A 27,726-nucleotide genomic window follows, 5' to 3' on the forward strand; every position below is an offset into this window, starting at 1 on the left:
ATCCAACTCGGTGTCGGCTGAGCTTGTCAGTACTTTAAACTTTGCCGGTGAATCTCCTGGAAGATTTGCTGCGTTCACCATGACGGTTCGTCTCTCACGGATCCAGCTGGCCCTGTTCTTTATCCTGCTCTGCCCGGTCAATATCATCGGACTGTGGTGGTAAGTGCGCTGAATTTACCACGTGTTTTCTGTTTGTCCGTCTCGTGTCAAACTGAGGTTTAAATGAAATCACACAACTTGAATTTGTGTTGTTTCTGCGCGCATACATGAGACGTAATATAGTTTTCTATATTTATCCACAGGGCTACTACTCAGCATTGGCTTACCGGCTTTTCACCTACATACTCAGGACAGCCCGTGAGCCGTTTTTAGAAGTGTGGTCACAAGATAAAATAAAATAATTATCAAAAATCAAGGCTACAAAAGCAGGAGGTTTTAAAAAGTGTGCTAAAATATAAAGACAAATTAGGGATGAAAAAAACATGCTTATTATTTTAAGAAAAACAAGGAAAAGTATAGATATATTTTGTAAACACAATTTTAATGCTTTTATATTTTATATACTTTATATTAACATAGAGATAATGATAAATATCTGTAAGTCAAAATATTGTTCAGTGATACTGGGAAATATGGGTCCCCAGGGTGAAGGACAAAGAGACAGAGAAACTGGGTGGTGAAAGAGGTGTCTGCTGCTCATTGCCTGCAGTGATACATGGAGGAGAGAGGAGAGGGAGTTGGGTCGAGGTAGTGTGTGCATGTTTTTGTGTAGTGGGGGGTTTGGAGTCAGGAATGTCAGGTGGCCCTCTAGGCGCAGTGGATATGTCATCATAAAACAATCCATATAGGCTCAGCTCGGCTAGGTGTGTGACAGTCGGACAGACAGACAGACAGCCCCTGCAGATCTGCTGATAACATATTTTCTCTCCATGTGGGTCTCTGTCTGTCTGTATTGTGTTTCATTGGACAATATCAAATAGATCTTTCCCTCTCAAACACTTCTGCCAAGCGGCACTGTTAGAATGTGAAGCTTTGGGATTTTTTCCCCCCAGGGAATCCTCCCACTGTTCAGTCAAGGTCAATGTGTGGTTGTAGTGTCACAGAGGCTGTGAAAGTCCTTGTATGACTTGCAGATGGACCAGCAGCTTTGGAAGACCTGTCTCTTCACCCAGCTTTGCCATTTAGTTTAGGTCTGATCACCATCAAGAGGTACACGCAGGTAACCTGTTGGAAATTTATAAGAATAGAGAAAATGATTGCTAGGAAAAATATATAGTTTCCAACCGTGTCTATAGAATTTATTGGATATAGCAGGGAAAAAATGACCTGCTCCCCATTGTTAAAAATCATATTTGATGTAAGGACTTTCCTACTGTCGTAAATGTGACGTGAGTGCTATAAGGCTACAGTTGGCACAGTGAGTATGTAAAGAATCGTATGTATACCTCCATATACCAGAGGACAGGTTCAAATTCTCCTTCTGAGGTGTCACAGAACATGCTTTTTCTTTACATCCAGATGTTTTCATTAAGATCCACACTTAAATTCACATACAGTTTAAAGTTAGCTTATCTGCTCTTTGTCCTCTTTTGGCTGGCAAATTACAGGAGGGCATCGTAGCCAGCATCTGTATGGTAGACGGGCAGACAAGGTCTGCTTACACTGCTGAGTAAACCTCATTCTGCCTATCCAGTGTTCTCCAACACTGCAACAAACCAAATGCTCATTTGTTCTCCTTTTAATATTACTCTGTTAATACTTTATTTTTCAGAGATGGAGTTACTGAAGGCAGTTTTTTGAGAAGCAAAGATGGAGTTTCAGACAGAGAGAAAAACGTTGTTTGAAATGTGAAATTTAGCCGCCCTAAAATCGACAAAGACAAGTGACTTTTAGCCAGAGGGGTGTTGGTCTGCAGCTGAACTCTGCTGTGACCCAGCTGCAGAGGTAAAGAGGGAAAAACAGTACCTCCAAGGGTCAGTTATATACATTGCCTTCAAACACACACAGCCTTCAAAATCTACTACCTCAAGGAGAGTTCAGGCTTCCGAAATGATGGAGAGGATTTTAAAAAGTGTTGAAGTAAAAAGGTTCACACGGTACATTTGAATAAAAAGGTGTATTTAAAACCGTCGAAAAACACAGAACAAAGCAGTATCACGAAAAAAAAAAAGGGTCTTTCCGTCACTCCTCATCAGGGACTGCAAGCTGAGCTGACGCAGTTTGATTATCTTCTTATCTCTTTCCAGATGTTGACTATAAAATGCTTTATCCGGTTGAATAACATAGCAAAAGAGAGAATGATGCGACTTTGAGTATTCAGAAATGTATCGTTTGGAAATGTCTGTCCAACAGCCGAGGCTTATGGGAAACTGATAAATGTGCTTCTTACAGGTTAAACATGACTCATGAAGGCTGATATAGCAGTTTGGTGTGGCGCTGAACTGAAACAAGGACAAAATGCTTGTATTGAAGAGCCAAATCCCCTTGGGCCGACAAAATTCTAAGTTGGGTACAGCCAAATTTTTACCAACTAAAGCATTTCTTTTGCCCATAAACTTAATTCTTAATCTGTGGTGTGATCGATCAGCAGAATAGGAAAGATTATGCAGGAAGGAATATGCCACAATGAATCGCTCATAATTTATGGAGCTGAATCTGTAAAGCAAAGGGAAAAAAGCTCTGGCTAAGTAGGCCCATGTGTTAAAGTGTATTCTATCTGTGTAATAATCATGTCAGCGTTCGACTGGCAGCACATTCACCCAGACTCAGGTCATTCATTTTAAAATAAAGCTGTAGAGGATTAAGCGAATCAACACTAAGAAATCAGCTACTTCCTTTTTATCCCCACTGACATTCGTTGTCATCTTCTTTCACTCACTCACTTTATCGCTGGCTCACTTACACACTCACTCTTGGAGACACACAAGTGTACACATTGACGCACGGATTCACACACACTCACACACACACAGTGGTCGAGTGTGGTGCGGCTAGGGTGAAGCCACACCTGTGGGTAGCTCCCTCGTCTACCAGGACAATGATGCTCTCTGTTGAAAGCTGCTGAACATACCATCATACATCTTTCTTTCTCTGTCTCGTGGTCGCTCCTCTTCAATGTCTCTATCACTGAAGCCATACTTGAAGTCATAGCTATACTTGCCTGTTGAAGAAAAATGCCTATCTCAAAGATAGCTTGTCGTTGAAGGAAGAGAGAAGGCTGCAGTGATAGACAGAGTGAAAGAGATGAAATGCGGTGAGATAAATGTCCTTTCAGAGCCTCTGCTGATTAGAGCACTCTAATCATTTGGCCTGAGAGCAGAGAGCACAGCTCAGAGACTCAGAGGAGTGAGGAATGTCTTTGCTCTCTTATACTGGTTTTGGCTGCAGTGCTTAGCAGGGCCAACTTTGCTTTACGTGTGTGTGTGTGTGTGTGTGCGTGTGTGTGTGTGTGTGTGTGTGTGTGTGTGTGTGTGTGTGTGTGTGTATGCGATGGCCCCAGTTTGGTGGGCAGCCGCTCGGAGCGTGCCACAAGCCTACAGGTGCACACACTCTGCATTTGTGTTTGTGTGTGTTTGAGCTTTCTCCTTTGTGTGTTTATGTGTGTGTCAGTTCAAATACATCACCAACCAGTGGATGGCAGTTAATTTGTTTAACATGCACTCAGAGATGTTAAAATGCACTCATTCAGTCATTCAGTTATTGGAACGCATGCACAGACTCTACATTCAAAACCACCATCATCACCAGAAAAGAGTTTCATTGTAACAGATCTTATCTTGTCCACTCCACTGCTGGTCTGAAAGGCAAGATGACTAATCAGGACCAGGGAGATGGGTACAGATAAAGATAAAATGACGATGTGGGTTTGGCATCAGGTAGAGAGCTGAATTAAATGTGTGTGTGTGTGTGTGTCTGTGTGTGTGTGTGTAGGTACACGTCTTTTGTGCATTCAAGCATGTTGCATTTTTGCAAGCATTCATACTTCAAGTTTGTTTCAGAGTCAGAAATATATAGTGCATAAGTTAAACATGGTCCAAGAAATGTCAAAATGTCTATAACGCGGGGCAAAAGGGGGCAAAAAAAAGTTCTCATGGTTTTAAGTTGGCAGAAGGAAGCTTAAAATGTAAATGCAACACTGCAAGTTAATGAATCCTTCACAAAGCCTGCATAAAGTAGGAGTTGCCATGTGTGAAATATTCTTACTGTTGGTGTTATTTCTTACAGTTAATTTTACTGTAAAAGTTCTGATCTGCTCTTATTTGTGAGTCTTGTGAACAAGCTAGATTTCCATCAAATACAGGATAAATGTTGTCATCCTAAAGCTCAGTGAGAAGTCCAGTGAATGCATCATCCTAGGTTAGCAACTTGTCATCTGTTTGTTTCACACAGTGTAATAGACTTCACCTCATTTGTTTCTGGTATAGTCTCATATTTGATATCCAATCACTTCTTAAGCTGGCCCAACACAGAGGATGACCGGGCAGCTTTTGGGTACAATTTTACTTTTGTTGACCTTCGCAGGAGTGTTCCTGACTTGAAGCAATAGTTATTTGTAACGGTTATACCGACATAATCTTAGTGTTACCAGTTAGATTGAATAAGATAAAACCAAGATAAATCTTCTTATGTGTGTTGTCTTACTATTATTATAAAAAAAAAAAATCTGTCATTACATCATTTAAGATTTTAATTTACAGCGTGCACCAGGTATTACAGAAACTCTGTAAGCGTCATTCAGAAACTCTTGATACCCATTGTGTAACAAAAACATTTTGCTGAAATCTCTGGCCAATGGTATTTTGTAGGATATAAGATTACAATAAGATAAAATTCCAACACTTAAAACACACAATATTTTAGAACAAAAAAGACTAGGGCTGCCCACCACCACAAATTTTCCTTGTCCACCAGCACTCGTCAGTTCAAGCATTTAGTTAACTAGTCTTTGTTAATGATATGAATTCAAATTTGTGAATAATTGTTTTTTGGGGCATGAGAGAATCATTTGAGTTTCAGGACTAAGGAATGTTAACTGTGCGACATTACAGAGGAATACAAAACTGTCATAATCAGCCTTTAACATATTTTGAATGCTTGCACATGTTAGCGTCAGTGCTAATGAGGAAAAACTGTTACGATTCAGAATGTGTTGACAACCAGCAAGGAGCCAAACTTTTTTTTTTGGTAAAATTAAATCATCACAGAATTAACATTGTCTCTCCTCTGTCTCCTCTGTCTCTACTCTGGCTAACAATAAAGATACGCTAGCATGATAAATTAAACCTGAAGATATTAACTGATCATGAAAGCATGCAGGGCTGCATGGTGGTGCAGTGGTTAGCACTGTTGCCTCACAGTGGACGGAGTGGGACTCTCCGTGCCTCTGTATGTTTTCCCGGTGCATGTGTGGGTTCCCTCTGGGTGCTCCGGCTTCCTCCCACAGTCCAAAGACATGCTCGTTAGGTTCATTGGTGACTCTAAATTGCCCATAGGGTGTGAGTGTGAAAGATTGCCTGTCTCTATATGTCAGCCCTGTGATTGACTGGTGAACAGTCGACAGTGTACCCCGCTTCTCCCTCAATGACAGCTGGGATAGGCCTGTGACCCTGAACAGGATAAACGGTATAGAAAATGGATGGATGGATGGAAAGCACGCGCTTCACTATGTCAACTGTTCATCTTTCTACTCTTCACTTCCCATTATACCAAACTATGTTGCATGTGTTATAAACACAATAGCCTGCGTCCTTGAAGGGAAAGACTCTTTAATAGTTTGGTGAACTATTAGACAGGCCCTATTTTCCCTCTGGTCATCAATAAAGTACTGACTTACAGACTGTTTTACCAAGACTCTATAAATATCATACCTTGCACAATTATGTTACTCATGGTAAGCAAAGTCCACACAGGGGGGCTTGCAAGGTGCTGAATAAGTTTCAATTTGGCTTTCAACTTTTTGTGTGGGACACCAGAAAACATTGAGTTGTCTCCATTTTTTTATCACTTCATGATTGCTTTAGCTCTTTGTGTCTTATTCTGTATCTAACACTGAACCACCCACCATAGTTTTCTCTGTTTGGCTGCCTCCCTTTGACCTTTTTATTTTTCTCCACACTCTGGCGTCTCAGACTAACGCTTGTCGTGACTGTCTTCATCTCCAGCATACTTGAGGGATTAAGGAGGGATGAAATTCACTCATTCGTGGGCGGAGGGGGAAAAAAAGAAAGGGCCCGTACAGTACAGCACTTTATCTATGGTGCCGTGAGATTCTTAATGAAACCTGAGGGCGCTCTGAGCACCAATCTTTAATCTCTTTCTGGCCTACCTCTCTGCACACAAAACACTGAATAAGGCACTTATTTCTAAAATCTTCACTTGAAACGTTATTTTTCCAGATCAAAGCTAATATATAAAGCTTAATATGTTTTTAAAGCAAGATAAATGTTTGGTTCTGGATTGGACCAGTTGTTAACTTGTGACAGGCGAAAGCAGCATTGATAGTGCTGCTATCAGAGCTTCTGATTTAGTTATTTTTGTTTCCTTGTCTTGTTTTATCTCTGAATGTGACCCGCTGTCTCTGTTGTAGGATTTTATCATCACGGATAACTGTTCATGCAAGACAGTGCTTCCTTCAAGCCCTGATAATATCAATAACTGCACGTCCTAGTGTTATCTCAGCTATCTGTCAGGAGCTATATTATAAATGACAGGCAGAAGGACAGTGGCACTCTTCATGAAGAGGATCTGATTACTGTGTGCCTTTGTAGTTCCTTCCAAGTGTGCTAATGCTTTTATCTCTGAGGACGCCTGCATAGTAGTGAATGTATCTGCTTGGTTAAACAGGCACGTGTTTACTGTATATGCAGGATTCTGTGTGCACTCATTCAAAAACATCTCAGTTTGTTTACTATTTGATTTACGGAAAGTTACTTTAATCTCTACGTGCATAAGCGACCATTCTGGTGTCTTTAGTGATATCCACTATGAACTCTGTAGACACATTAACCTCCTTCGGCCATGGCTCTGACAATTCACAAAAATCCTGCTTTTCTTTGCCCCTGCTACACGCACTTTGAGGGGTTTGCAATAAATTGTTCTTAAATTCTATTCAACCTCGCAGGGATGCTCACTTTTTGTACCCATCTCCAAACAAGGGCAAGAATGCTGGGTGCCTACAGCCTGCTATTATCCAATTAATGCACCCCATTTTTGGGTATATCGCCAGCAATGCGCTTTTCCCCCTCAGTTCACTCCACTCTCCGATTCAGACCACATTCCCATTCTCCATCCATCATGCCCTGCTCCTAAACTTATATTTAAGACAGTGCAGTGCTGATCACCTACTCAGTTTTCAACCTAACTACTGTGTCAAAAGTGTTACAATTGTATCCGTACTGATTCAGATCTGTATTAGTTGTTAAAGTAAATACTACCCTGTAACTTTACTTAAACAGAGGTCAGATATGTAATTATCCTTTAACTAATTTTAAGTCCTGCTAAGGCTCATTACTCTGCTCTTACCAATGCCGTTCTTCATTCTTTCCAGTTACTTTGCCACCAATCTCTGATCCAATCAGCTATAGTCTGACGACGATATAGCCTCTGTGGACAAATGTGAACATGCCGGGCGTGTCCGGTTTAGCCAGCGGTTAGTGATAAACGACTTCCAGTCAAGACTTCCTTTTCCACGTGCTGCATTGTTCACAGAAAAAGTATTCTTGTGATTTACTGAAATTTCAACAACGTAATACATATTAGTAAAAAGTGAAAATGAAGCTTTGTCAGGTCTGTCCTCAAGAGGAGTAGAAAACTACTTGCTCGTTTGTTGATCGGAGGTTGGATCGATCATTTCTGATGCGTTCGAGGAAGTGGGGAAATCTAAACGCTGCACGGCTTTCATGACACCGTGTCAGGGAATTTACCTGAAGTTGAATTTTAGATCTAAAATGGATTGTTAGCAGTTAGCATGCAGATTTCTGTTTATAGAGATTAATAAGAAGCTAAATCATTGTCACATAGCTGCTGATGGGAGCTGGGATGTCATTACGGCGCATTATGTTATGTCTGCTTTTGCTCTCCACACGCACTGTTTCTCCTGCATACGCTGCAGCCTGCTGATACGGGATTGGTCAATATTACTCGGACTACAAACGTACTACAAATGGAAACCAGAATACTTGCCATCCTTAAAATTGACGTCCCTAACTACAGATTGTAAATTTTTATGTAGAATCTGTAAATAGAGATTATTTTGCCACTATTGTGTAGCTGCTCAGGCTTAGAAAAATACTGTTCAAAGTATTATTTGTATTAAATGGCGTGAGTTAAGCAGATGTTAGCATGTGAATTTATTTTTGTTCATTTGCGCTGGCCTGTCGAGAGAGGTAAGGAAAAAGAGAAGAAATTGCACCGTGGTAAGATACGTCCCAAATCTACGTTACAGGAGCAAAAACTCCACACCACAGTTTATTACAAAGTACACAAAAATCATTTTTGGGAATCATTTTTTTGCATCTGATCTTTCACCAGCAGAACGTTTTCTTCCTTTATGTCAACAGTCCACTTTGCAGTACTTGCTTTTTGTGCAAAAAGAGATCATAAGGAAACTTCTCTCTCATTGTTAAAGCCCTCTAACTATATCTGTCTGTTGCTTCCAGGACTTCATCCAAACTGCAGCCAGTACATTCACTAGTTTTACAACTCTACACCTCCCATTGTAAAAACCAGGCTGGCTATTGTGAGCTGCTGACAGAGCTGGCTTCCCAGCACTGCCCCATGCACACGCACACACACGCAAACATGCACAAGCACACATTTATAAACAAATACCAATTCTTTTTCTGACATCTATAAAAAAATATACATATACTGTATAAAAGTACACTTGCACCCATGTACTTCAGTTTCGCTTTCTCCCTTTCCCTCACACAGAAAGGGCCCGATAAAAGTGAGAAGATAATGATTGGTTGTTGAGAGGGAGTGTGTGTTGCTAAGTACTGTATATGTACCTGCTAATTAACACACACAGACTGTCTGTGTGATTTAATTATCTGTGTGAATACCACACACACACACACACTTGAGGAAAAACCACACACACATTGTACACTCATGCACACATTGTACACACAGAACACCTGTATTGAAAATACAGAATTGTTTCCATAGCGATGTTGTCAGTAGACTCTCAATAATCATAGAAGGAATGCAACAGTGGGTGTCCCTGGAGTCTGCATATAGACGTGTGAGTGTGTGTGTGTGTGTGTGTGTGTTTGTGCATTCTCTGGTCATGCTTTTGTGCATGTAAACTTTTGTGCCAATGCAGTTATTATCTTTAACTATAACTTACACACTTACATTTTCTGGAAGTTCTTGCGGACAGAAGTATTTGGGCAAGATTTACCCATGGTCATGATAATTCTAAGCTTAATCCAAAAGGCAACTCGACTTGGTTGAAGTTCTTGAAGACGTTTCACCTCTCATCTGAAAGGCAAGAACTTCAACCAAGTCCAGTTGCCTTTTTGGATTAAGCTTAGAAACACAAGGACTGAGTATGCAAGGATGTGCATACACGTGTGTGGGTGAGTGTGCAAACATCTCAGGAGAGACCTCCAGGAGAGGGGATTGGTGAGAGTGTTTGTTCTGCTTCTTAAAACAAACTCTCAAAGTAGATGAATGATATCAGGTGGTGTGATTAACAACGACAGGGTTGGATAAAAGCCTGTATGAGGTAGTTTCTCTCATTGTTTTCCTCTCACTCTCTGTCATGTGGACCCTTCAGACTCCTATTTCACGGTCTAAGTTATGGATGACATCTGCTGAGATTAAGTGACTTCAACTGTGGAGAGTTGTGTTTAGAAGAGTTGAGAATGAAATGCGAGAAAGTGGTGTGAGGGATTGAATGATCATAAAGTCAACAGCAGAGAAGAGAAGAGTGGGGGGCAGCTAAGGCAAGGAGAGGAGGAAAAGAATGGAAATCTCCTAAAGCCACTTTCCTGTTATGCCACTGAAGTGGCCACAGACGCTGGCAATGTATCTGAGTAATAGAGCCAAGCCTCTCTTTCCCATTAAGGCTTAGAATAAACTATTTATCTTTATTATATACACTCATCCGTCAGTGCTGTGTCCAGTGTATTACTCAATACAAAATGTATGTATTTAAATGGTTTAAATAATTGAACTACACGAGGCATGCTTGATTTATTTTGCCACACATCTAAACATTCAGTTTTGTTCATTTTTAGTAATATAATATGTATGTTTTTCATTGAGTCGGGCTTAATCTGGTTATTTTTTGTGCTGATTCTAAGTGTGGTTTGAGTGGTAAAGATCTTAACTGCTGCAAAATCTCCAGAGAAACTTTATCATAAGGGAAATCTAGAAAGGCCACCATCTGGTTTACCGAAATCAACTTAGCATTAAGATCAGCTATAATCGGCCTGTCTGTTAAGAGACGTCCAACTGTTTGGCTTCCAACTTTGTGAGGACCACACAGTTCTTCCAAGTGAAGTCCAAAATACAGACTTGGGAATCTGACGTCAGAGCTTAGACTCCTCTGGGAAACTCGGTGCTCTGTTGTCTCTCACGTGTCTATTCAAGAAGCACATTGTCGCCACAGCTGAGAAGTAGTGGGTAAAGTTGGCAGGCTGAGCAGCCACAGAATCAGAGCTTGCATTTGGACTGTGGCTGCAATTGAGTAAAGATATACATTTTTTACTGTGTGAATAAGTTAACAGGTGTTGCTCACCAAAAAGAAAGCATTACGTCTATAATGTTATTTTTCCGGGAGATTGTCCTCTTCTCTAACGTTGTTGAAACTTTTCTAGGGCGGTTGGCAGTCCGCTGGTGATGGATCCCAACAGCATTTGCAGGAAGGCGAAGCGTCTGGCGGGGAAGCAGGCTGAGCTGTGCCAGACTCAGCCAGAGATTGTCAGTGAGGTGGCCAAAGGAGCCAGGCTGGGCGTCAGGGAGTGCCAGTACCAGTTCAGGTATCGCCGGTGGAACTGCACCAGCCACAACAAATACTTTGGCAAAATACTTCAGCAAGGTTAGTGTGGGAGGCATGGATGCATTTTGCTTGTTGTTAACAACCTTTTTGTCTTTTTTACCCCCATTCTTATACCACTATTATGTGCCATTTGTATTTATTTTGGGAAAAATGCTTATTTGCTTCTTGCCAAGAGTTTGATATGAAGGTTGATACTGTTGTCACATCTGCCTGCTCTGTATAAAGCTACAGGCAAAAGCAGCTTAGCTTATGCTCTGTTCAAAATAAACCTGAGTTTACCACAATCACCCCTATAGCTCCCCATTTATTTCATGTTGGTTTGATCTGAATATTGAGGAAGGGCTTTCACAGTAACCACATAACCGCATACAGTGGTTATGGGAACCTGTGACCATCATCACTGTAATTTTTTTTATATCATAGACCCAGTGATGTTACTAGGTACATGTCCTGCATCTCTGATGCATTAATATCTAAAGGGACGCAGTAAACTCACTATCCATGCATCCCAGGGAAGCACCTCATCTTTCCGATACAGAACAATACATTATGAACAACAAACTCATGTTAAAAATCAAGGTTATCAGCAAAAGAAAAGCTGTGAGAGCACTGCTGTTTCAACCCTCCGCACATCTATTTCACGCAGACAAACCAGTGTGCAGTCTCGCAACATGCTTGTTTAGCTGCTACAACAAACTAGTCACCACGGATTTCATTTGAACAATTAAGGATTCAAACTTAGTAGTAGTTCGTTAACTTGAGTTTCCAGCGCTCATGCTGTGTTCACTCATGTTGATAATGTTTTACTGTCTGGGGACGTGCTGTAGTTAAATAAACAAAACATACTCCAGCAGTGGGCTGGGGTCGCGGATAACCGCCGAACCGCAAGGGGTAGTTAGTGTTTCACTGCGGTTAGAAAAGTTCATTACCGTGACAGCCCTATATTGGGGGCCATGTACCGGACTTTTTGTTGGCCGGGCGCTGTGAAGCTGTCCCAGGGTCTCAGCATCTCTCTCTACATGTCACGGCCAGCCCAATCCAGATCTCAACCCCATAGAAAACCTCCCGATTGTGATCAAGAGGAAGATGGATGGTCACAAGCCATCAAACAAAGCCAAGCTGCTCTAAGAGTGGCAAAATGTCACTCAACAGCAATGTGAAAGACTGGTAGAGAGCGTGGCAAGATGCATGAAAGCTGTAATTAAAAACCAATTACTGATGTCTGAACTTCTCCTAAGTTAAAACATTAGTATTCTGTTCTGTTGTCCATTATCATTTTATGCAAATAACAGACCTCAGTGAGAATATTTTATTTGGAAGTAGTGAGAAATGTTGTATAAAACAAAAGTTCATTTTACACAAATACAAACCTATGAATAGAAGAACCAGAGAAAAACACATGTTTGCAGTGGTCTCTGCAAACACATTTTGTAGCCAGCATGGACGTACTAGATGAGAATTAACATCATCCAAATAGAGATGGATGATAAAGAGAGGATAAATTCCCAGAATCATTTTTGTGGCGGTTCTCCTTTAGCCCTTCCAAAAGCCCTTCACAGGGTTTCCTATCCTCGCATAAAAAACAAATTAAAAATACTGTCACGTCCCATTTTTCAGCCCTGAGTACCTTAGCATCTGAACCCTCGACCTCATGAACACAACCCACGGCCTTACGTCAACTTGAGGTCAGAGCCCTGTCTGATGGCAGTCCAACAGACAAGGGCAGCTGTTGTATTTCAGAGCAGACATATTCACAGTTGACTGACTCTCCTCTTCATCAGATTGGGCACGCTTGAAATGATCAGCTAAAATTGCCTTTTCTCTTAACATCTCTCTTAAGATCTCTTAACATCTTCCTCCAGCTCTTTGAAGTCTGTAATATAACTGATGTTGGGTCAGTGCTGGGTCTTCTCAAATTACTGTGTTGGTTTCTCTCTTGTATGATTACATTCAAAGAGAGCTGCCTGTCTCGTCTTTGATTGGTACCACAGAGAGCCTTTATGTCAATGTTTCGTCAACAAACAGGGAATAACCGATACAACAAGAAATGTGTCAAACATGTTATTAAAGCCATTTTGGGTCTCATTGCTTGAAGATGGTATTTTTCGCACACCTGTCATTAACTTCACAAGGAATTGGCACATTACTTTTTAATCATATTCATTTTCTATGTGATATAACAGTCAATACTGAACTGTTATTTTCAATCTGAAGCATTTTTAACATCAAAGTTGAATAACGCTCCTATTTTTGAAAAACTTGGCCTAAGCGTACATAAAAACTCTCTTCAGTATACAACTTTTAAATTGCTTTTTGACTGAATTGACACTTGGAATATATATATAGCTATCCTTGACATATTCATTTCGATTTAAACTTGGTATGGAGCCATTTCAGAGTAAGCATTCCAACATTGAAGTGTGTGATGATAGTCCACTTGCTCTCTGATGTAAAAACCTATAATATTGGCATTTTCCATTCATATTGAAGCACATTTCCGTTACAATGTATAAAAACAGACAGCAGATTTTCAAACTTATTTGTGGTTAATTTTACTGTCAGGATATCAGATAGCTTACACCTGTCGATGTTACGAAGTAGTTTTTATGCTCTGAAAGCAAAGGTGGCATACTGAAATGTTGCTTGAAAACATCCTCTCTCTAAACTAATGCATTTTTATTAAAAACAAAATATCCTGGCTACATTAAACATCAGTCATCCAGATGAGCACAAGTTGGCATGAAACCGTCAGAATTGTAAATGGACTGCACTGATATAATGCCTTTCTAGTCTTCTGACCTCTTAAGGCGCTTTACATATCTCATTCACCCTTTCATACACACATTTATACATCACAATATGTCTGTGGGCAACTGATAAAGTAATCATACACACACATTCATACACCATAGGCCTTCAGGATAAACCTGGGGCTCGTTATCTTGCTTAAGTATGTTGACAGGAGGAGCTCTGGATTGGACCGCTGACCTTGGGAATGAAGGGCGACCCATTCTACCTCAGAACAGTTTACATTATTTTTCATCACGTTTATTTTTCAACAGATATTTATGACCAAGTATTTTTTATTGGACAAGAGAGGTCCCAGCTAGAATTTTTTTGTTCTAAGAACGTTCTGAGAATGTTACGTGCGATGTTCTGGTAATGTTTTGAGCGGGAAAATTTTATTTGGTTCCCAGAATGTCCTTTTAATAGTCTGAGAAAGCTCTCTGAAAACATTTCAGAAAGTTGAAGTGAGAATGTTCAAATCACATTTCAGGAACGATTTACAAATCACGTTCTGATAGTTCAGGCCTTACTAACATCCTGAAAAGATCCTCAGAATGTTGCAGTAAGCATGTTCTACTTTTGTGTTTATGTAACATTGAGCAAATGTTTTATGAAAGGTGTTCTGACATCCTTCTGACAGCCTCAATAACATCCTGAAAATATCTTCAGAATGTTGCAGTTAAAACGTTTTGTCTTAGTTTTTACGTTTACAAGAACTTTATTTGAAATGAGAAACATCCTTAAAACGTTCTTTGAATATTAGATCAAAACTTTATCTTTCAAACGTAATTAGAACTTGTAGGTAATGTTAGCCAATGTTATGGGAACGTTCCCTGCTCTAGTACAACAGCACTGGTACTTTCACTTCATCTAAGCTGTCCTGAATAATGTTAATAATCGTTACAGCATTCGGTCCTTGTCTAAATTGATCAAGCTGGTACCTTGGACTCAAATATGCCGTTAAGAACATGTTAAGAGACTTTTATTTCACTAGTTGCATAATACAGATGCATACAGATAAAGGTAAAAATTACAGAGTAGCCGGTCAGCGGTAACAACAGACAAAATGCAAGTGTGCCAGAAGTTATTTGTTTTGCTTAGCAAAAGTCCAGTTCTAGTGAAGATGTTGAACTAGCTGTGTTGGCAGAGCCATATGAATAAATAAATAAAAAAACAAAAACAACAACAAAAACAAAAACAACAACAAAAAATTATCGTATTGCTGTTTACTAATATTAGCCCATTCTATAACTGTTGTATAAAAGCAATATTGCACTTGAGGTTGTGCTGTTATACTGAATATCAGCACGATGTGATAATCTTCAGCATTCGGCAGCTTCGTTCCTATGACCAAATCACAGCTGACAACCAAAACTGATTGTGAAAAGCATTTATTTTCCTCTAATATCTTATTTGAATGTATGACATTACCATGGATCTCAGTGTCTCTGACAGAAAGAATGAAGGAGAGAAAAAAACAAGACTCAAACATACAGTGAGACAGAGAGGAAGGGAAAGGGGGCAAGAATCTACCAGTTGAAGACAGAGAAGCAATTAATCATACATTCCTGCCTGTCTATAAGGGAAGCCAAAGTGCTTCCCTGTTTTGAAGTCTTTGTCCTTAATTACATGGATCTGCTTGTATTGGCTGTTTAACACAAGCAAGTACCTGTGAATATCAATTAAAGCACTTCTGTAAATATCAACAACAGTGCTTTTGGTTGCATTGTTCAATCTCTCTAAGTGGTTTACTTAAACTTGTTGGCCTCTATTTAGAGTTTTATGTCATAATAGACTCTTTCAAATTAGTCACAGGGCAGATATCTTCTTTGCAGATAAATTGGGCGTATGTGCTTTTTATCTGATCTACTTAGTTTTTTTAATTGAACATTTCTAAATACCCATTGTGGCGTTCTTTTGTACTGTAAGTTGTATTTCAGCAACATTTACATACAATACATACATATACTTACAACAATACATAAGAATCAATTGGTCAATATGAGTAGATTCCTTAATTTTGCTGTAGAAAATGTGTCACTGTAACCCACTGTTTATATTGTTATGGGGTTCGGTTAAAGCTCAGCTCCTCAAAAGTCATTATGAATTGCTTAAAAATGTAATTAGTGAAATTGCTGCTATTGCTACTAACTGGCCTTCACCACTGACTAGCCATACAAGGAAACTGATCAATGCATATTGCCTTATGTCTTTGTTCCATTCACTAATTGTCCCAAGTACTGATATCTCTTTATTTTACCAGGAAATCGTTTTCTGACTACAGGGACTCTATTCTGTCGCAGTGAATTCTAATGTTTTTTTAAAGGTATAATGAGCAGGATTTTTCCTTGCATTTTGTCAACAACACATTTAAACAGGGCAGCGGTTACCTTTGCGCTAGCATGCTAACCGGCGGTTACCGTTGCGCTAGCATGCTAACCTCCTTTAGCTTTGCACTAACATGCTAACCGCCGGTTAGCTTGTCCTACCCAGGTTGAGGCACCTACCTGTCCAACAGAAAGAAGGCCAACTCTGCATTGTTCTTTTGCCATGTTCGCCGGTCTGAATGGGGCCCAGTTGCTAATTTCAACCACTCCCACACTCACCTGTATGCTGTGATTGGCTCAGGGAACCACAACAGCGCCCCTCCTGAAAACGTCTTGTGCAAAGCCAAACAACAGAATAGATGCAGAGGGAAGGGTCTCACAAGGGTCTGCACACACACTCACCAACACACATGTATAAAGGCCCATTTTCCTGCATCCAGTGCAGGAAGAGAATTCTTGTAATAAAAGCAATACATGTTTGGACAAGTGTCAAAGTAAATACTCTGTAGGAAATTAATCTCATAGTTAGTCATTTTATGCTCTTTTTAGCGATGTCCATCAGCCTAACCTGGATCTCAACCAAGCTGGCTGAACGATCCATTTCTCCCTCTTTGCAGAAACATCTCTGGGCCATCTTCATCCCCTACTCAAACATTAGCTTTGCTGCACTTTTGTCGTGTGGTGCGTGTGTTAACTAACGTTCTCAGAAATGGGCTTTGATATGACTCATGTTAAAGGGTAGCATAGCTGCTGTATGTCAACATGTGTGCATATGAGTGGTAAACAGACTGTAAATGATGTCACTCATTAATCTTATCTTAATTAGATAACATTTCAGATAACACCTCAAGCTGCATAGACCGATTACTGCATGGGCAAAGTGGGTACATGCCCAGGGCCAATGGGGGGCCCTTGGCCTTAAGAATGAATATCTTCTAGTATTTTTGCTTTGAAAAGAAATCATATTTTAAAAATGTTTAATTATCAATTAAATTCCATAGACGTAATGACCTGGTTGCGAGGTACGTTAACTTTCTATTTCTCCATCAACATAACTTTGAAAATGGAGAAACATATGCTCAGGGGGTCGGCAAAATGCAAAATAAAGAGAAAAAGATGCTACAGATGTCGCTTTGGTACATCAAATACCCTCGATGTTGAAATTTTTCAAAAATAAAAAAACAAGTGGATGGTGATTGTGACTTTTAGCAGGGGGATTGCTACAGTACTACCTCCCAGAGGTGTGTGGGGGTGACACAGTGTGCGTGTAGTAGGCTTATTTGTATAGGGACCGGGGCCAGTGGTCATGATAATACGTCCATGTCTAGCTGCACATCTGAAATCCCACAAACACAGACGTTCATGTCGCATGGTACAAATATCTGTTTTTTGACTTGAACTCTTTAGCATGAAGACAGTAGAAGAGACAGAGAAACTGAGGGAGAGGTGTGTGTGTGTGTGTGTGTGTGTGTGTGTGCGTGTGTTCATATCATAGGGATTTTAGTTGATTTCACAACATAACTGAAGCACAACCTTTATTACAAAAGGTGTGAATATATGAACATGTCGACACAGGGATAAGAACTTATTTTGCGTCAGATTTGAAATGTTCTCTCATCTTGAAATAAACCTTTGACGCACACAGAGCTTCAAAACAAGGTCAGATATCTAGCTTCCTATCATAAATAAGTGGTTATTATCCTCTTTACCTTAATCTCCAGTGTGTTTAAATAACATACAGGCCCCGTAGCAGTCATAAGTGAGCCCATCAACATACATTAATGCTCGTAATTACATAAGGGATGTTGCGGCTCTTCTTTGAAAGCCATGTTAGATGTGCACAATATGTGTGTGTGTGTGTGTGGAGGACTGTGCTGCTGTTGAATAAACAAGCACTCTTGCTCTGGGCTGTAAAGTGATTTCAAAGTAATTAAAGCCATTATCAGTTGTGTCAAGTATTTTATCGCTAATGATCTTAACCTTTACAGGTATACACATGTTTTTAACTTTGCACTCTTTGTGCTTCCTTGTATTTCAATAGTATTTGATTTCCCTAAGCAAGTACACATCTGGGCCTGTATTCATAAAGCTTCCTAGTATAAAGAGTTGCTCCTAGTGAAGAAATTCTAAGAAAATTCTAAGAATTGTGACGTTTTCTATGAATTTCCCCTTAAAGTTAAGACTAGATCCTGGTAAAGATAAAAGTTATTCAGAAAGCATCTCAGCCCTTAAGAGAGCTCCTAAGGTGAGAAACTGTTAGGAGTAGTGAGGAGGACACTCTGAGAGTGTTCCTAAATCACTCCTAGGCTAGGACTCCTTGCTAGAAGTCTTTAAGCAAAGTTAGGATCTCTCTGAGTATTCTGAGAATGTTTGTGAATACAGGCCCCGGTGTCAAAGGCAACAGAAAGCTTTTAGTTCAAGAGATACATCAGTAAATGTCCCACCATCTTTCCAAAAAGGTGTTTTGGTATCAATCAACTTTACACCTACCTATGGCCCTATCTAATCAGACATGGAGTTAATTAGAATCAATGCAGATTATGGTTGACCCGAACAGACTGAAACATAGAGAGACATCAATGCCAGCAGCATAATCAGCCCCCCCCCCCCCCAGCTACTCAGTCCCCCAGTTTGAAAACCATTGGGATAACTGATGATTCTAATTTGACATTTACAGAGAGTGTGAATGCTTATATTTGTCAGCCCCGTCATAGTCTGGTGACCCTGCCTTTTATCAGTGTGAGGTGGGCTAGGCTCACACCCCCTGTGGACCTGAACATGGAAATACAGATATTACACTATGGAAAAGTATTTCAGTTTAACAGCCCTGCCCTTTTAGAATAACACAGAAGCATTTTCTGATCTGACTAAGTCATGAGAACATAATTTGTCTGTACCTTTCAAAACAGTTAACAGCCTCAGAAATGAGGCTGTTTCTTGATGTGACTGTTTTATGGAGAAGGTTTGAAAAATAAAACTCTTTTATTCAGGTTAAGGGAAACACTTTTGTGTTGGCACTTTTAAATGAAACAAGCAGGCTCATGCTAGTGTTGATAATTAGCCCTCTGCTAGCTGTTTTAACTTAACATCCATCCATCCATTATCTATACCGTTTATTCTGTTCAGGGTCGCAAGGGGGCTGGAGCCAGACAACCTTTCACGCTCACACCCACCTCTAAGGGCAATTTTAGAGTCACCAATGAACCTAACAAGTTTGTCTTTGGACTGTGGGAGGAAAGCGGAGTACCCCGATGGAACCCACGCATCCACGCAGAAAGGCCCACTTTGGGGGCGCTGGTTTAGCTCAGTCGGCAGAGCAGGCGCCCCATGTACAGAGGCAATAGTCCTTGTCGCACAGGTTCGACTCCTGGTCTGCCGATTAGGTGCATGTCAGCCCCTGCTCTCTGCTCCCTACGTTTCCTGTCTCTCTTCAGCTGTCCTATCGAATAAAGGCAAAAAGCCAAAATAATAATAAAAAAATAATCTTGAAAAAAAAGGCCCACTTTGTCCGAACCGGGGTTCGAACTAAAACCCTTCCACCTGTGAGGCAACAGTGCTAACCCCTGCACCAGCAGGCAGCCCTTAACTGAACATATTATTTAAAAAAGTAAAATTACTGCTTCTGGTCTTTATAATGTGACATACTAGTGCTAAATTACCTCTACCGTGGTACCCCTTCAGATGGCCAGGCATATCTATAGAAAACTACTCTGGTAGTAAGTAGTCTGGTAACAGTTGTAACAAGTGTAAGGCGTCAATAAAGTTGAACCTTTGGACAAGCTGCTTCAGAGTACTGCTTATGTGAACATTACAGTGTTGTGTGCATTTTCTTTGTTGTTGTTTTGTTTCATGAAGTAGAGTATTGTTTGTGCTTTGCCTAGTTGCAGATTTTGTGTTGTCTGACTTAAGATGAGGGTTGGTGTTCTTTCTCAAAATCAACATTTTGATTTGTACTTTGAGTTAGGAGTTGAATCTAACTTCCTGCTGACTAAACAAAAAGCCACAGAACAGAAAACCCAGTTTTTTAAAGCCTTGATTTGTAAGTTTTAGATTCCCTGGCTTGTCTGGCTCCTCAAGATTTCAGGTTGCTGGGTGGGAAGTTCAAGGTGGCTGATGTTGGTGAAGAGCGGGGGCATTTATGAGGAAATAACGAGATGTCATGTTGGGTCCTTGTTCCTGAGTGAGAGGTTGTTATACCCCTTTCCCTACCTTACAGGCTATTGCCCAAGAGCCCAGGTGAGCTTGATCAGCTGATGACTCTGCTGTGTTTCAATTGTCGGATGACTGCCTCAAAGACAGTGTCAGGGTCATAAGATTACCAATTGCCAATGGCCTAATATCAAAACATGACTTATTTGATGGTGCTTCAGCCTCAACACAAGAGTCAACTTCTCTCAATAGCTTTCTTCAAGGGGCATTGCAGTCTCATACTGTCTTTGTGTGTTTGGAGACAGCGATTGATGTGACCACAAGTCAGCTTAAGTGCTACCAAACCCACTTAAACAGATTTAAGTGGGTTTAGCACCTCACCCTTTGAGAAAACATATTTTTCATTAATTTATGCTTGTCTGGACTATGGGGTGTTTTATATTAGACTACTTTCAGTTCCAACACCCCAGTCACCCCTTGTATCATTCCATAATAGTCAGGGTTTTAAAGGAATATGTGCTAATTCCTGCAGTAGGGTTTTCTGGAATTAGAAGCAGACATAGACAGGCCCAGACACCCTCTGTGGCAGAGCATTTGTTTGGAATTCATGTCTCCGAGGAAAATATGAAACAGGGTGCCTCAAATCATCCAATTTTCGATAGCTTCTGTTACTCATAACAATACTCTTTTCTCCGTATTCTCTTCTGGAACCCTCTGCTCCACTTTTTTTAAGCCATGTGACTCTCTGTTGTTTGACTTTCTCTCATTAAAGAGTCATATTAACAATGTTTTTGACAATTAGATCACGTTATACTTTTTGCTGGAATTAAATATAACATCCAAACATGCTGTTTGCCAAATACAAATTTACTTCACTTAATACAGTGTTTCATCGGAGCATCTGAGGACATCTGGACAGGCTTCCAGCTTGTTCAGACACAGCTTGTGTTACTATCACCATATTGAACTAATAATAATGTTGCATACACGTGCCTCTAAATAGATCCAGACATGTTTTTGGGATGACACATCCTGATTTGAGACTGTTGCTGCTTCTGAAAATTACAAAACTGTTCTGCGGAACAGCAGGAACTGCAAGGTGTGGTCATAACTGAGCTAAGATGAGGGCATACAGCACACACACAGTTTCAGAAATGTTAAGAAAGGACCACCCTGCAAATATAGAGTTGTAAAGTACAAATGATAAATTAATGTGACATCCACCACAGCCAATCTCATACAAACATAAGCCACAAGATATAGATTCACAGGACCTTTTCATTTAACAACCATCAGAATAACGCACACAGCATTAGACAAGCTGACAGTTTGTAAAATGTAATAAATGCTTTCAATGTACATAAAACAATACTTTTACACACATACGCATACACACAAACTTACACATATTTGCCTGCATTGGAGACATCCATTTGGGTGTTTGGGTGCACAGCTGTTACTGATATCACAGTGTTCTGGGGTGTACAGGTCTCCTCGCACGCCACCCATTCTGTGTGTCCATGTGTGAGTGTGTGTGTGTGTGTGTGTGTGTGTGTGCGTGTGTGTGTGTGTTACCGTTCCTAATGAATCCCATTCACTGAATCAAGCGATATGGAGTTGGCAGTGTTGATTGTGGTGACTGCACGCTCTCAGCCTTCCAGTTATTTGGAACAAAAGTCCCCTGCTTAGTCTCCACACACACACATAGAGTGGCTCATTCCCTCTAACACACACATGCTGCTTTCTTTTTTCTAAATTGACACACTCTGATTGTCATAAAATATTACCAAAAGACCAAGAATACATTAATCTGAGAAGGTAGGGAATTTGTTAGGGACTATTTTCAGCAGCGGATAAAAAGCCTTCTAGTGCTCCTGTGAGCAGCAGCAGGACAGGATATGCAAGATTGACTAAAAAAATCAGCAGTGCTAATGTAAATAGTAATGTTAGTCAGGTTGTCATAAGCTGGGGTGTCCATGACTGTGGCCCAGTAGTAGAGTGGGTCATCTCATAATTGAAAGGTTGGCGGTTCGGTCCCTGCTGCTGCAGTCTACATATCGAAGCGTCCTTGGGCAAGACACTGAACCCCAAATTGCTCCCGAAAGTATATCAGTGGCTGGTAATGTCCTGATTGGAGAGTGGCACATTGCACAACAGCCTCTGCCATCAGTGTATGAATGTGTGTGTAAAAGCGTGAATGTGACATGTAGTGTAAAAGCAGCCTTGAATAGTCAAAAGACTAGAAAAGTGCTATATAAGTACAGTCCATTACCATTTAGTCAGTGTTTTAACTCTGACAACAGCAAACAGATTAATTGACATTCGCTCTCAAAAAAATACAATAAGGGAGGAATTCACTAAGAATGAATTGCAGTCGCTGATAGCAATCATTTGCCACCGCTATCTGCTCCGTCTCAGGGTCTGATTCACAAAGCAAATTGCACTGATGACAAATTGCACACTGACGGATCTCGAATCCATCAATACATTGATGATGAGCAGGGAGAGGAGGGGGCAGCTCTTTTAAAAGTTTATTGTTAGGTCCAGACTCAACAGATGTTTACTAGTTTAAACTATTCGAACTGAGCTTTATTTTGTAAACAAGCACGCAACAGCAGCTTGTCCATATAATAATCCCAATCACGTGTAATGGCTCCAAAGTGTACCCGTGTGCCAGGGTTGAGCCTTGCACAGCCCAGGACTTATTGGTCTCCCAATCATATTAATAATAAACAGTATATTATTAACAGACTGTATTTACAGATAAATAAAATTTTTATTTCACAAAAGGTGGAATTGTCGTCATGATCACTGGAGTATGACAGCCCTTATAATACTGCGCCGCAGTTCTCTATAATATTTCACTTAAACTGTGCGGGGCTGTTAGCGCTAGCATTTGTGAATTGGGTGCTTTTTGCAATGAGGCTCATTTACATACATTTGCATAATGACTCATTTAAATACACGCACAGGGCACCGGAGCACAGCAACGCTGTTTGCTCTGCAGCACATTTTGGGGTGCATTCAACCCTGTGTGTGTGCTTGTGTCATTTTCACAGGTTTTGCGGGTGCAAAAGCCGCGCAATCCTTTAGTGAATAGCCCCCTAAGTGTGGAAAATAATAAATATCACATTTACAAAGAAGCATTCTCCTATTTCTGCCCAGTAGGTCTCTGAGTTCTCTTCATAGCTGCTCTTTTCATGTGAAGTGAATGGCAATCGCTGCAATAACTATGGATAAAGACGTGTTGAGCTGAAGGTGAGAATGATGCTGGAGCCACTGCCGAGGACAGACGATCAATTTGCAGTTGTGGTTTTACATGCCTTTAGCAAGAAGTGTTAAGCTCTGCACCCAAAATAAACCAGCAGCTGTGCTGTGTATGAGTGTATTAGCATGTGTACGAGTGTGCATGTGAGGGGAGGAAATAGCCATCCTCTCAGCACCACAAATCCAATGACGCCTGAGATCGTAGTAATGGACCAGGAATGAGAGAAAGGTGCTTTTATGTTCCATGTGGCTGCAACGTTGACTGACTGGATAGAGGGACAGTTGCCTGGATGAATGAATGGATAGATGGATGGATGGAAACTACTACGCTACTTTTCTTTTGTAGCGCTCTCTTTTTCCACTTGTTGTCTAATAATTGATTGAGTAGAAATAGGGGGTGATCAAATACAATGAGTTGCATGACAGAGTATGTCAATAAAAAGATCAAAAGACAACTGAACGTGTTGTGGTGTTATGTGTAGGTAAGTACTGGCATTTAGTGTCCCCATGGCATCCGTTAAGAGTGTGAAATGGAAAAAGGACTAAAATACTAAAGGCCTGTGTCTACCTGTGCACATTATCTTATCAGTATTTCTCATTCTTTTTCCCAAAACCTACCCCTCCTAATAATAAGACCTGTTTGGACCTTTAATTTTGCTTCAAACACTTCCATTTCCAGTACTTCAAGATTGTTAGTCTAAAGTTTTTGGGGGGGATATGTTACTTGCTAACTAAGCAGTAGCAGAGATAGCTAAGACTGCTTACTTGGCTCTATCCCATTGACTGTATATAGGTGCTTTTCGACCAAAACTAAATTAAACTTTTAGTTCCAGGAACTTCTCTTCAAGGTACTAAATGGTTCCTGTGGCCCATTGTTGTCTGCATTTCCACAGCAGCCTAAAGTCCTGGGAAGATTATGCAAATCTGGCCAATGACATATGGAGAAGCAATAAAATTGACCGCACTACACCGCCAGTTCAGTGACGCCATAAAATGTGACGAACGAGCCGGTATCATCGTTTGAGCGACACTACAGTTATCCTGTTAGCATGAAGGAGATTCAACTTGTGCTTATTTTGATCGTGCTTTATTGCATTGCAAATGGATGAGAAGATAGGCCAATACAGAAGGCCCTAAACCTGCATTATTTCTAAGCTGGTAGCAAAAAGAAGTCCGATGATATGAAACCAGAGGAGGGAAAGCACTTCTTCTCAGTTCTCAGTCACTAGTTTTAAGTGTTCTTCAATACAGAATGATTATAAACTATAGATCCCTTTAGAGTAAAATAGACGATCACACAGGGTATGATTTAGGGCATGACTACCTTTGATTAACAAGATGCGGCCTGTCAAACAGGACAGAGACATATCCACCCTGTCACCCAAATATGAGCACTTCTGGGTTCAAAAAAACAAGATGGCAACAGCCAAAATACTTCACAAGGGGATTTGCAAACCAATGGGTGACGTCATGGTGGCTACTTCCAATTCTTTTATACAGTCCATGCTCTGTCCTGGCTTCAGATGCTGCTTGGAAGACACCCCGTATGTTTTGAGTTGTGATTTGATTTTGATTCGAAGCCTTCCTGCTGTCTGTAGCGACATATTTGACATACAGACATGAAAGTGGTATCATCTTAAATGCAAACAGGTGCTGAAAGCAATTTCTTATCCCCTTTTTTGAATTGTGAGGTTATGCCTGCTATTATATTTTGATCTGGAATTATTCCTTTAAGCAGTGTTGAAATCATAACAGATCTCTTAAAGTGATAGTTCGGATTTTTGGACACTAAGTTGTATGAAATACTTGCTAGTAGTGTAGTGGATGCAAAGCTATTAGCTCACTCACCGAGTCCCGTGGTCGGAGTTCTGGCCAGTTCGGAACGAAGAATGAGTAGTTCCGGCGAGATGCCAGGGTCATGAAACCAAAAGGTTTTACACCACAAAAACAACACACAGGCAATGGTGATCCATTTTCAACACAAAATCATCATCCTAGGGTAAATGAGAGGCTGCTCCTGCATTTGTTAACTTATATTTTAACCAAATTTAGAAAACATACCAATTAAAACCCTCTTTTGTGTGTCCCTTGTACCGCAGATATCCGGGAGACGGCGTTTGTTTATGCCATCACAGCAGCCGGTGTGACCCACGCAGTGACCCAGGCCTGTAGCATGGGAGACCTCCTGCAGTGTGGATGTGAGGCGACCAGGAACAGAGCACCACCCAGGCCACCTTCAGCCTCCGCCACCGCTGGGGACGGAGTCAAGTGGGAGTGGGGAGGCTGCGGGGATGACGTGGAGTTTGGATACGAAAAGTCGAAACAATTTATGGATGCCAAGAGGAGAAGGGGCAAGAGTGACATCAGGACACTCATTGACCTGCACAACAATGAGGCTGGGCGGCTGGTGAGAAACAGCAATTTATGCCTTCATATGTTTTTACAGTTTCTGTTTAGAGTAAAAGACGTTTGAACAAAACTGCAATGCACTTTGTGGAAAAAAATTAAACTGCAATTACTAAACACAGATCTGACATTTCAAGATGTAGCAGCAAAGGTGTAACTTGTCCTGTGGAATGTTCCATCATTCCACGAACATGCAAAAGAGGAAGACATCGCCTGAAGCCATATTTGTGTAGCGGCGTAAGCTGATATTCTAACAAGAATCAGGTTTCTGAAACACAAAAACAAGAGCGTGCCACACATTTTGTTTTCAAGCCTCCGAGGCAGGTAGCTTCTAATATTTCCACAGCCCTTGTAGAAGTTTAAAGTTCCTCTTTGTCGTTCATATGAAGTATGGCCCCGACAAGTCAACATGCTACTGAAAGAGGGGAGATAAAGTAGCATCTTTTGAAGTAGTTAATTGTCTTAATTTATATTAAAGCTTGGTAGATCTTCCAGATTACATTACCTTTTCGTTTCTGTCAGTCTTTTTTGGTTTGTTTGTTACACCCACTTGCAAAAATGTTGGCACCTGCACAAGAATAACACAGAGTTACAAAGTTCACTTAAGCTGGGGTCAAAGGCAGGTAGAGAGCAGAAGAGGGTTTTGGGAAATAGTCCAATTGTAGCATTAGTGAACAAACCATTTGAAGAAAACACGAGACCCGCGCACAAATGCCCGGAGGTTACGAAATAAGCGTGCTGTGATGCGTGCAAATGTCTGTTTATGTGCATGCGTGCATGCATGTATGCATGTTTTGCAAGCGTGCACATTTGTTTCTGTGTGTCTGAATGGGCAGGTGTGTGTGTGTATGTGTGTGTGTGTGTGTGTGTGTGATGGGTTAATTATGTGCAGTATAAGTGAATGATCTGTTGTCAAGGCTTGTTAGATGTAGGAAGGCCAGAGGCAACATAGAGGCAGAGGGGGGTTGGGGAGTTAAATTCCTTCTGAATAGCGTCTGCTTTTATCTTACCTATCTATCAGTGTGTGTATTAGTCTGAGTGTGTGAGTGTGTATGTGATCCAGTGGCTTCACTCCTGATATACCATGAAAACATAATAATAAATTACTTCTTGAGAGAACTTGTCATTGTCAAAAGCAGTTCTGCTTCACTTCAGGGTACAAGTTTAAAAGTTTCCTTGTCCCCTTGTTTCTGTTTGATTAATCTTTTGTCTTTTTTCCACCTATTCTCCCTTCTTCACCTCTGTCCTTTAACATCCACCCCTCTACGCTTTCCTTTCCCAGGCAGTGAAGCTCTACATGCGGACAGAGTGCAAGTGCCATGGACTGTCCGGCTCCTGCACCTTGCGTACATGCTGGAAAAAGATGCCTCATTTCCGGGAGGTGGGTGACCGCCTTCTGGAACGGTTCAACGGAGCTTCCAAGGTTATGGGCGGCAACGACGGGAAGACCCTGATTCCTGTTGGCCAGAACATAAAGCCACCAGATAAGCAGGATCTGATCTACTCTGATGAGTCGCCCGACTTCTGCGTAGCAAATAGAAAGACTGGTTCGCTCGGGACACGGGGTCGCATGTGCAACAGCACAGCCATGGACATAAGCGGCTGCGACCTGCTGTGCTGTGAGCGCGGCTACCGGGAGGAAACAGTTGTGTTTGAAGAGAACTGTCTGTGTCGTTTCCACTGGTGTTGTGTGGTCCAGTGCAAGAAATGCTTGGTTCGAAAAGAGCTAAGTCTCTGTCACTGATGAACTTGTGAACTGAGGTTGAGAGTTGTCAATATGAC

At 40.9% G+C, this 27,726-nt stretch overlaps 1 protein-coding gene across 1 annotated transcript; it reads left to right on the forward strand.

Annotated features, from left to right (window-relative positions):
- Window positions 1–79: 79 nt before the first annotated feature.
- Window positions 80–27,726, forward strand: wnt6b (wingless-type MMTV integration site family, member 6b). The gene is made up of 4 exons (XM_069663040.1): window positions 80–159; window positions 10,827–11,047; window positions 25,638–25,945; window positions 27,227–27,726. The coding sequence occupies exons 1-4, from the start codon at window positions 80–82 to the stop codon at window positions 27,686–27,688; spliced, it is 1,071 nt and encodes a 356-aa protein (XP_069519141.1). The 3' UTR covers window positions 27,689–27,726.

Source organism: Semicossyphus pulcher, unplaced genomic scaffold, assembly GCF_022749685.1.
Source record: "Semicossyphus pulcher isolate SPU_LCO1_2020_fin unplaced genomic scaffold, fSemPul1.0.p SCAF_15, whole genome shotgun sequence".
NCBI lineage: Eukaryota > Metazoa > Chordata > Actinopteri > Labriformes > Labridae > Semicossyphus > Semicossyphus pulcher.

Coding starts and splice junctions, on each gene's coding strand:
- wnt6b (XM_069663040.1), top strand. CDS start 80: ATGACGGTTCGTCTCTCACGGATCCAGCTGGCCCTGTTCTTTATCCTG. Junction 160..10,826: donor AATATCATCGGACTGTGGTG/GTAAGTGCGCTG, acceptor AAACTTTTCTAG/GGCGGTTGGCAGTCCGCTGG. Junction 11,048..25,637: donor TGGCAAAATACTTCAGCAAG/GTTAGTGTGGGA, acceptor CTTGTACCGCAG/ATATCCGGGAGACGGCGTTT.